General features: G+C 31.9%; 2 protein-coding genes across 2 annotated transcripts; one reads left to right on the top strand and one right to left on the bottom strand.

Moving 5' to 3' along the window:
- Nucleotides 1–2116: 2116 nt before the first annotated feature.
- Nucleotides 2117–5319, top strand: LOC108912277 (putative ankyrin repeat protein RF_0381). The gene is made up of 4 exons (XM_018717471.1): nt 2117–2294; nt 2348–2472; nt 4395–4528; nt 4950–5319. The coding sequence occupies exons 1-4, from the start codon at nt 2117–2119 to the stop codon at nt 5317–5319; spliced, it is 807 nt and encodes a 268-aa protein (XP_018572987.1).
- Nucleotides 5320–7789: 2470 nt separating this feature from the next.
- On the bottom strand, nt 7790–10632 carry LOC108912406 (DDB1- and CUL4-associated factor 10 homolog). The gene is made up of 6 exons (XM_018717615.1): nt 10329–10632; nt 10108–10221; nt 9940–10051; nt 9624–9881; nt 9342–9551; nt 7790–8556 (listed from the first exon to the last, which is right to left on the bottom strand). The coding sequence occupies exons 1-6, from the start codon at nt 10553–10555 to the stop codon at nt 7921–7923; spliced, it is 1557 nt and encodes a 518-aa protein (XP_018573131.1). The 5' UTR covers nt 10556–10632; the 3' UTR covers nt 7790–7920.
- Nucleotides 10633–10915: the final 283 nt, after the last annotated feature.

Here is a 10915-nt window from a genome sequence, read left to right as displayed (position 1 = left end):
TCCAAACAGATTTAAATGTTGGCATAAAATTTGGGGTACGAGGGTATTTTAGAATAATAAATTTAAATATGGCATAGCTTTCGACGCTGCTTGTAGAGGGCGCCACCTATAAAGGGTACTCTTGAATTAATCCGAGATATTGACTGATGAATAGTTAAATGTACACCATATTTTCTATCAAATTATTTTTAAGGTTCAATAAATTTGGGTACCTATTTTTTTGTGTTTTTTTTGCAATAATCTTCTGTTTTTCGCCTGTATCGTTCCTAAGAGTCTTAGATTTCAACAACATCAATCATCATATAGCCTACTATGTTTTTTCTTTATGTATTTTGATAATGACAGTACTACCGCTTAGTCAGCACTGATTTTCTCGAAAACGGTTAATTGTATCAAAAAACTGTAAAGAGCTAAATTTCAAGATCATTGCATTACTGATTAGATCGTGAAAATAAATTTTAAAATTTTTCACCGTAAAATACTTATTAAAATTTGAAAATATGATGTGCATTTAACTCTTCATCAGCCAATATCTCGGAAACGGTTGATCTGAGAGATTTCGACCAAGTATACAATTTTTGCTTAAAATTGATAGGGGAATAAACGCACTGATACAAAAAGTCAATGTATAGGGTAGCAAAGAAGTTAGGGCCAATTTAATTCAAGCGTAGTCTTATAGGTGGCGCCCTCTACAAGCAGCGTCAAAACCAATGACATATATACATATATTAAGCATCCTAAAAAACTCCCGTACCTTGTATGCCAACATTCGAATCTATTTGGAAATTATTCCCAAAAAATCGAAAAAAATAAAAAACCTATCATCATGTAGGTATATCGAAAACTAAGCATTTGTGGACGTGTGAACCCATATGTTTATAGGAACAAAAAGCTTATTTTGCGCCCCTAAATACTTTATACGGAATTTTGAATCAGAGCCTGTATAACGTCTTGTTCGCAATGTTTGATCAATACTTAGTTAAACTGTTGAAAGAATGCAACGTTTTGTTATTAATCATAAATATGGCCCAAAAGTGTTAATTCAAAACTTGAACGATGTTACATTAAACTGGAAACATCTCACTAATAAAAATGCAAATGAGGGTGCAAAAAACTATAAATTACAAATTTGTAATGAGTTTAAAGAATGGAAAATGGTATACTGGTAAATATTTTATCTGAAAACTTTTACTCAATATATTTGTGTATCTACAGGGTGTGTGACATTAACATAGTGCTTGCTTACTTTCCACCTTTTCACACATCTTACATATTTCTATTCAAATTTAAAACCTGTTTCTTAACTTTTACATTAGGGGACAAAGAACGCAATTCAAAGTTGATGGTCTAGCGCCTTGTACATGTTACATTTTCCGCATTCAGGTCGAAACTGATGGAAAATGGACGTATTTTAAGACTGCAACAGATGACGAAAGCCCTTATTCTTTAGTTTTGCACATGTCCAGAGCAGTAAAATTAGGGAAAATGCCGCTCATTAGGAAAATCGCTAATAACAAGTAAGTTTTAAAAAGTGGAAAATTTTATAAAAATATTTAGCATTTTGTTAAGTGGAGTCCTCTATGATTTTTTTGAGAAATTTATAACTGATGTAGGTAGTTCATATGGTAAATTGATTTCGGTAGTTCCCAAAAACTCTCGAGTAGTTCCAATGTCATTCTCGTTACGTCAAAATCGGTAAACGTTGATAGTTATTTTTATTTAAATCATTTTTTATTTTTTACAATAAATTCTAAAACTATGCTACAAAGTCGGAACTCCTAGACTGGTGTAATAATTTCAACACTAGAGGATAGAAATCCTAATTTGTAATGTTAGTGTAACCAACGGGCTACAAACATTTGATTTTTACCTGTTGTCTTTTTCTGTTCCCTTTTACCAATTTATCATTTTAACATTCCCCGACTAAGTAGTTTTTAGACCTCACCTCCTGGAAACGGAAAATAAAGAGAACAAGACACCCTTAGTTCAAGCCATAGAATCGGGAGATATTCAAATACTGCAACTGTTGATAAACCTAGGGGCTAGCACAAATACACCCCTTTTTTTCAACAAGAGAACTCCTCTTATGGTAGCAGTTTACAATGGCAAACTACAAATGGCTTCTATTCTCGTGGACAAAGGTGCTGATGTTACTGCTACAGATATAAACGGTTTGAATGTATTGCACTATGCTGTGGATTCAGGTACTTTGGAAAATGTTAAGTTTGCTTTGAATTTAGGACTGGATGTCAACTGTAAGGATAATAAGAAGTGGACTCCTTTACTAAGAGCAGGTGTTACTATTTGGTAATCACTTATTTGTAAAATAAAAACCGTTATATTTTAGCGATTCTTAATATATCGGAAGATGTGATTAATTTCTTGTTGGAGAACGGGGCGGATTTGAATAGTATAGATACAAATGGTTTTGATTATAAAAAGCACCGGTTTATATCATCATTATATGCAAAGGTGAAAAAGTGAAGGAATATCATGGTGAAATCAAACTTGTAGGAAAATATACAGGGTGATTTCGCTTTAAATACAGAAACTGCAAGACTAGATTCATTACCAAAAAATGAGTGGAGTTTATTCTATAAACTTTTTTCTTGTGGTATTCGAGATACAGGGTCTTGAAATTTACAAAAAAAATATATATTTTTTTTGACATACCTTCATAATGCCGCCCCATTTTCCCAAGAAAAAAAAATGCCACTGGCAGTTTTTTGTAAAAATAATGTTACATTCAAGTACTGTTTCGTTAAATGAATGTTTCTTGGTGTTTTATAATAGTAGCAGCTGTTTAGGAGATATTTGGGCTTGTTTTTACATTTTATTGAATATTTTTAATAAATGGAACTGCTTATTTGATGAAAACCTCCTGGTTGTAACTAATGATGTGCTATTAAAACATCTGCCAACTTTTCCTAAGAAAAGAATACGCCATTGGCGGTTTTTTGTAGGAATAATTTTATTATCAAACTAAAAAATAACATTAGCAAATAGGGGACGAGTATAAGTAATTAAGTTAACAAGTCCTACAACACTTGTTCAAAATGAAGACCCTCCGCATCGATACACTTCTGACATATAATCAGGCTAATTATAGAGGAACTTATGACGTGATTTTCCCTGAGGAGATTACAATTTTCCTCTATTCACTATCACAATTCGTTTTGTGATCATAAGTCCAACAAGGACTGCATCTTCAGGAATAAATAAGCAAAGTTAGTTAAAATACTAAAATGAGATCATCGTAAAGCTTACGAACTGATAATGCAGACAAAAGAATCAATTTTTGCTGATGGATTTTAAACAAATATGAGTATGTGTGAGACTAAATTTGCACATTACGCTTAGCAAATAAGTAGATTATCTCCTAAATCACTGCTACTATTAAAAAACACTAAAAAAACACTTTTCATTCATTTAACGTAACAGTACCTGAATTTAACTTTATTTCAACAAAAAAACACCCATTTTTTTATGTGACAAAAATACTAACAATATACCACCTATGCCATCATTTAAAAGACAGTCCATAGATATATTCTGATGTGTTTTTGACTCACAACTCTCATTAATTAATTTGTTATTAACATTTTAGTGCAAAAAGGCGTTTTTTTTACATTTTTTTGCTTATAAAACCAAAACTACTAGTGCAATTTCAATTTTGTAAATGGAAAAATTGTAGGAAATTAAATTTCGAAGAAAATGAGAGGTCGAATGATTCAATTGGTTGATTAGAACCGGAGAAAATACAGGAAAACCGGAAAATTCAAAATTTTTTCAAAAATTCATAACTTTGTTATTTATGATTAACAGCTGAAATTTGACACAGAAGTAGATAATTATATCAACTTTAAGTGCTGGCACTGTTGGTTGAATATTCATAAAATTATTATAATTGTTTATAAGACAAAAATTCAACCAATGTTTAAACAAGCGCCAGAGCTCTCCTAATTGACGGATTTGAATTTTTCAAAAAGCGTTTGAAAGCTTGAGAGCCCTTCTATATGTGATTAAATTTTCAAGTATCTAAGGGCCTTGGTTTTTGCTGTGCAAAATTTTGAAATTTGCAAATTTTTTTCAAAATCAGGANAATGCAAATGAGGGTGCAAAAAACTATAAATTACAAATTTGTAATGAGTTTAAAGAATGGAAAATGGTATACTGGTAAATATTTTATCTGAAAACTTTTACTCAATATATTTGTGTATCTACAGGGTGTGTGACATTAACATAGTGCTTGCTTACTTTCCACCTTTTCACACATCTTACATATTTCTATTCAAATTTAAAACCTGTTTCTTAACTTTTACATTAGGGGACAAAGAACGCAATTCAAAGTTGATGGTCTAGCGCCTTGTACATGTTACATTTTCCGCATTCAGGTCGAAACTGATGGAAAATGGACGTATTTTAAGACTGCAACAGATGACGAAAGCCCTTATTCTTTAGTTTTGCACATGTCCAGAGCAGTAAAATTAGGGAAAATGCCGCTCATTAGGAAAATCGCTAATAACAAGTAAGTTTTAAAAAGTGGAAAATTTTATAAAAATATTTAGCATTTTGTTAAGTGGAGTCCTCTATGATTTTTTTGAGAAATTTATAACTGATGTAGGTAGTTCATATGGTAAATTGATTTCGGTAGTTCCCAAAAACTCTCGAGTAGTTCCAATGTCATTCTCGTTACGTCAAAATCGGTAAACGTTGATAGTTATTTTTATTTAAATCATTTTTTATTTTTTACAATAAATTCTAAAACTATGCTACAAAGTCGGAACTCCTAGACTGGTGTAATAATTTCAACACTAGAGGATAGAAATCCTAATTTGTAATGTTAGTGTAACCAACGGGCTACAAACATTTGATTTTTACCTGTTGTCTTTTTCCGTTCCCTTTTACCAATTTATCATTTTAACATTCCCCGACTAAGTAGTTTTTAGACCTCACCTCCTGGAAACGGAAAATAAAGAGAACAAGACACCCTTAGTTCAAGCCATAGAATCGGGAGATATTCAAATACTGCAACTGTTGATAAACCTAGGGGCTAGCACAAATACACCCCTTTTTTTCAACAAGAGAACTCCTCTTATGGTAGCAGTTTACAATGGCAAACTACAAATGGCTTCTATTCTCGTGGACAAAGGTGCTGATGTTACTGCTACAGATATAAACGGTTTGAATGTATTGCACTATGCTGTGGATTCGGGTACTTTGGAAAATGTTAAGTTTGCTTTGAATTTAGGACTGGATGTCAACTGTAAGGATAATAAGAAGTGGACTCCTTTACTAAGAGCAGGTGTTACTATTTGATAATCACTTATTTGTAAAATAAAAACAGTTATATTTTAGCAATTCTTAATATATCGGAAGATGTGATTAATTTCTTGTTGGAGAACGGGGCGGATTTGAATAGTATAGATACAAATGGTTTTGATTATAAAAAGCACCGGTTTATATCATCATTATATGCAAAGGTGAAAAAGTGATGGAATATCATGGTGAAATCAAACTTGTAGGAAAATATACAGGGTGATTTCGCTTTAAATACAGAAACTGCAAGACTAGATTCATTACCAAAAAATGAGTAGAGTTTATTCTACAAACTTTTTTTCTTGTGGTATTCGAGACACAGGGTGATAAAATTTACAAAAAAAAATATATATTTTCTGCCATATCTTCATAATGCGCTGACGGAATTGAATAAAATTTACTACATTACTTTGACATCTTCTAATCAGGCTATTTATAGAGATTACGTAATTTTCCCTGGACAATTTTCCTCTATTTATTATCACAATAATTCGTCTTGTGATCATAAGCCCAAGAAGGACTGCATCTTCAGGAATAAATAAGCAAAGGTAGTTAAAATACTAAAACGAGATCATCGTAAAGCTTACGAACTGATAATGCAGACAAAAGAATCAATTTTTGCAGATGGATTTTAAACAAATGCGAGTATGTAACTATGTGAGAGACTAAATTTGCACATTACGGTTAGTAAATAAGTAAATTGTCTCATAAACGACTGCTACTATTAAAAAACACTAAGAAACACTTTTCATTCAGTTAACGTAACAGTACCTGAATTTAACGTTATTTCAACAAAAAACTGCCAGTAGCATATTTTTTTCTTTAGTCCAGTCAATATAGGTTTTTTATGTGACAAAAATACTAACAGCATACCACCTATGCCATCGTTTAAAAGACAGTCCACAGATATACTCTGATGTGTTTCGACTCGCAACACTCATTAATTAATTTGTTATTAACATTTTAGTGCAAAAAAAACGTTTTTTTTAGTTTATTGCATATAAAACCAAAACTACTAGAGCAATCTCAATTCCGTAAATGGAAAATTGTAGGAAATTAAATTTCGAAGAAAATGAGAGGTCGAGCGATTCGATTGGTTGATTAGAACCGGAGAAAATGCGGGAAAACCGGAAAATTCGGAATTTTTTCAAAAATTCATAATTGTTATTTATGAAGATTAACAGCTGAAATTTGGCACAGAAGTAGATAATTATATCAACTTTATGTGCAAAAGACGGCAGGTGCTGTTGGTTGAATATTCACAAAGTTATCCTAATTGTTTATAAGACAAAAATTCAACCAATGTTTAAACAAGCGCCAGAGCTCCTAATTGACGGATTTGAATTTTTCAAAAAGCGTTTAAAAGCTTGAGAGCCCTTCTATATGTGATTAAATTTTCAAGTATCTAAGGGCCTTGGTTTTTGCTGTACAAAATTTTGAAATTTGCAAATTTTTTTCAAAATCTGGATTGCAAAATAATTATGCAAAATCTATCTAATCGATTTTGATGAAATTTGGTGTGATGATTCTACATAACATGAAGTTCTCTTGAGCCAAGTATGAAGGTCCTATACCCAATTTAAAGACACCAAAAAAATTCAATAAAAAGTAATGTTTTTTAACCCCAATTTTGGCGATTTTTTCGATTTTTACAATAAAAATCATGATACATTTGATTTGTAAAAAAATTAATTACAAACATTTTTTTCGTCTTCCTTTTTCACCTAAAATCAACTTTTGAAAAGATACACAATTAAATAGGATGAAAAATATGACATTTTTCAAATGTTTTTAACATATTGTGCCGCCAAAAGTTTTTCCCATGTTTTTTTTATGTGCATAGAAAAATTTTTATTTCTAGTGATATTTGAAAGCCAAAAAGCTAAAAATCTCCGTGGATATACGATTCACCCAAATATGGACTTTTTGAAAGATACTGCCTAGACTATAGAGCACTCAATTTATTTTTTGCCAACTAATCTATTCCTGTAATTTCTGTATTTAAAGTGTAATCACCCTGTAGAATGCAAGATAGAGATGCTTAGCAAATTAAAAATATTTATGAGAACTGTAAATTTAGTAAATTAAAATTTGTTACTTAATTTTCTATAAAGTAAATGTACCAGTATTGTCAGGTTCATCTTATTGATTCTCCCAGTTATGAGTGTTTTTAGCCGTTATTGTATTATACCTAATTGTTTAAGTTTTTATCAATCGAGTTAATTGAGAAATGTTTTATTAAAATATTATTTTGGCATTAACTCGCCTTCAATTTTAACGAGCCTTTAAAATTTTACCGTAAAACACGGAATTGCCTCTTAAACACATCAAAAGGCGATTACTGGTACGTGTACCTTATATAAAACTCACCTCTATGACGAAAATACAGTCTTTTAAAAATTTTTATTTTTTATTTTTTTAATATTCAGATCAGCTTATTTTCCCTTTCTCGATAAAATAATACAATTAATTGAGAGATTCATAATTTAATAACTTGCCAAATAAAAATTTTTCGACAGCCTCATCAGAATAAATTAGTCAAAAAGACATGTTACAGTAAAAATACTGAAAACACTAATATAATATATGCAATTAACAATATCACACCACTGGCTGATACCACTTAATTTCACTCCCCAAACACCCACTCACAAGCTGATAATGCGTTGGACTAAACTTACACGAAACCACTATATCCTTATGATAATCATTCAACTCGACTATAGTCCTCAGTTCCTGAGGATGGTCGGGTACGCATACGGACAACTCCTGGCACTTTTCGTTGAACGCCAACAACCTCACGCCCCTGTCGTAAGGCGAAGCTACCATCCTCCCATCAGAAGAAAAACACAGTTCCTTAATAAACCCTTTCCCCACAGTCTTTTCCTCTTTAAAGTGAGTCATCCTCGGCAGGTTCTTGATCACTTTATTCCGTTGCTCGGGATGTTGCCGAAAGTAAGCGCTGTAGGACGAGTTTAGGCCTATAAGGCCGCTGTTCAGTATCCCCATGGCAGGCAATTGGAAGTTCTCCCAGTTATTCTGAGACATGCGACTACCGTCTCTGCTATGGTTCCTGTATTCGTCTAGAGATATATAACCCATCCATAGGTCGGTAGGTCTCTGATTGAGCGGTTCTTCCGCTTCTTCAGATTCGTCAGGTTCTTCTTCTTCTATGTAGGTAAAAGCGTCCTCGTAGTCCTTGGGGTCTCGGTCTTGGATATCATGTATAGTGGTCCACTAATAACAGAGAAAATAGAAATGTTATTCTGATAATTTACGAAAATTAAGAATGTGAAGAATGCGCTGTAGCTCCCAATGGGTATGCGTTAGCAATTTAACGTTAAAACAGTCTAATCTTATGGTATGTTATTGTCTAAAGCTAGCAGTTTTCATTTTCTTTATTTATTGAGTATTTTGCCACTTGTGAACAAAATTTAAAAAAATTAAAGCACCAAAAGGATCAGTTAACCCTTTCACTGCTCCAGACGTATATATTCGCTAAAAATGTATAGGGCTCAAACTGCTCCAGACGGATAAATTCGTATGAATAGTTAAATTGGATCAGGCTGCTCAAACCGTATATATTCGCAACCGTGCGCATAGTGACTCGGTTATTGCAATTGGTAAGGCGAATTTTTGCGGGCGAGCTTATACCGATTGTGACAAATATTTTTATGGAAAGAGGTACTGGTAATAGTACCAAGATTGTTCATGTTTCTTCCAGTTTCTATTTAGTACATATACTGTATTTTATTCAAAATAAAATCGTAAAATTTATCGTAAATCATAATTTAACACAACATAATGTAAAACTATAAGTGGTCTAACTGCTCCAGACGTATATATTCGCACGCGATAAACAATTGTGCACGGCGCGGTAGCTACGTTCAGACGTATTGCGCAGCGAAAGGGTTAAGGGTAAATTTTTTATGAAAATAGTTTTGCCTAACCATATGTATTTCTAAAGGTCAAAGATAGTCTCCGTATAAATATGAACCTCATTTAGAAAATTTAATAGGTACCTCTTCGCTTTCATCTCCGTTTATGTTACGGGACACTGCACACCACCCGTGAGGGTGTATTTGAAGAGAACTAATAACTTCTGCTTCATTTGGAAAATCATCAATAAATTCAATGCGATTTCTTGATCTATTTGGAGAGAATAAATAATTATATATTGTTCCCACAGGGAAACATTGGTCGCTTATCTGCATCAGTCTATATAAGTTGGGCTGAAATGGAAAATATCAATCCAAAAAAAGTTCTATTTCCAAATAGTTTCTAGAATGGTAAATTTCACTTACTCTAAAAGACCTTAAGTCTGTTGCTAAAGACATCAAGTTCAAATCATGTATAATTATCATATACCCATTTGTAGTTGCAATCACCATTTTTGTACCATCGTCAGTCAATTTCATCCTCATTAAGCCATTCATCAAGAACACTTTATCATACATCATATTGTTTTCTGTCTGAGTTTTCAAATTCCACGCATAAATGCTACCGTCAAATGCTGAAGTCACCATAACGTCATCCTTTTCGGACCATTCTATATTCTTCACCTAAATCAAACATATTTCTTAAAGGAAAAAAATTATTGTTATCGTAATGTAAATTTACCCAATTTGAATGCCCATGTAATGTCTTTATACAAGTCTTAGTACTTCTTACATCCCAAATTTTAATCGACGTGTCATCAGAGCATGTTGCAAAATGCCTGTCATTTAGGAATCTGGTAAATTATGTTTATTAATTATGAAACGGAAAGCAATATCTGTAGAATTTTACCTGACACAATTAACACATTTCTGATGAGCACTTTCAACAGTATTAATAAGTTTTTGATTAGCTGCATCAAATAACAGAACTTGCTGCCCCTGACATGCTGCTACAAGCAGTTTACTAAAACACAAAATGCATAAAATTTCTAATTTTGTTTACATTACTACTGCCTTCTGTTATCAAAATTTGTTTTAACAGAAGAGTAAATGTTGTTTTTTTTTACTTACCCGTCCAAACTAAACTCCAGATTGAAAATTCCTCCAACATGGGGGTCATGCACAGTATTATTAACTTCATATTGATGAAAACTGCTATACAATTTTAAAGCAATGGTATCATCATATCCAGTTTGATATACCTTTAAACCTAATGTTCTTTTTTCTATAACATCTAGGAAATTTAGTTTACTATTAATTTTTCCTACTCTTTTTGGAGAGCTAACTGCCGAAGTCATATTTTTTAATTAAAAATATCATTTCATTTATACCAAAAAAGGACTACTTTAATGATAAACAAAATGTTACCATTTTTTGGCAGACTTGTCAAGTCAAAACAAAATGTCAATGTCAAAAATGTTTCACCACAACAAATCTTAAAAAATTATAATATATAAAGTCTGATACCAATATCAAAAAACAAAATTAAACATATTTGTTTTGTCGTTAGTACTCTATTTTCTATGGTTTTGTTCTATTCCACCAATTGCTCTGCATTATTTCTGAACAAATTAATATCAGCCTAATAATAAACATTAATTTACGTTTTAATATTAATAAAACTTAATACTAAAAATCTTTTATGAAGAGTTGGTTAA

This window comes from Anoplophora glabripennis, unplaced genomic scaffold (assembly GCF_000390285.2).
Source record: "Anoplophora glabripennis isolate ALB-LARVAE unplaced genomic scaffold, Agla_2.0 scaffold35, whole genome shotgun sequence".
Taxonomy (NCBI): domain Eukaryota; kingdom Metazoa; phylum Arthropoda; class Insecta; order Coleoptera; family Cerambycidae; genus Anoplophora; species Anoplophora glabripennis.
Note: the sequence above shows the minus strand (reverse complement) of the source record. Positions and strands in the feature narration are given on the sequence as shown.

Excerpts from the sequence above, each read along its gene's own strand:
- LOC108912406 (XM_018717615.1), bottom strand. The coding sequence starts at position 10,555 with ATGACTTCGGCAGTTAGCTCTCCAAAAAGAGTAGGAAAAATTAATAGT. Across the intron at positions 10,052-10,107 it reads AAATGTGTTAATTGTGTCAG|ATTCCTAAATGACAGGCATT; the intron begins GTAAAATTCTAC and ends ATAATTTACCAG. Across the intron at positions 9,882-9,939 it reads TACATGGGCATTCAAATTGG|GTGAAGAATATAGAATGGTC; the intron begins GTAAATTTACAT and ends TGTTTGATTTAG.
- LOC108912277 (XM_018717471.1), top strand. The coding sequence starts at position 2,117 with ATGGCTTCTATTCTCGTGGACAAAGGTGCTGATGTTACTGCTACAGAT. Across the intron at positions 2,295-2,347 it reads GACTCCTTTACTAAGAGCAG|CGATTCTTAATATATCGGAA; the intron begins GTGTTACTATTT and ends GTTATATTTTAG. Across the intron at positions 2,473-4,394 it reads TATCATCATTATATGCAAAG|GTCGAAACTGATGGAAAATG; the intron begins GTGAAAAAGTGA and ends TTCCGCATTCAG.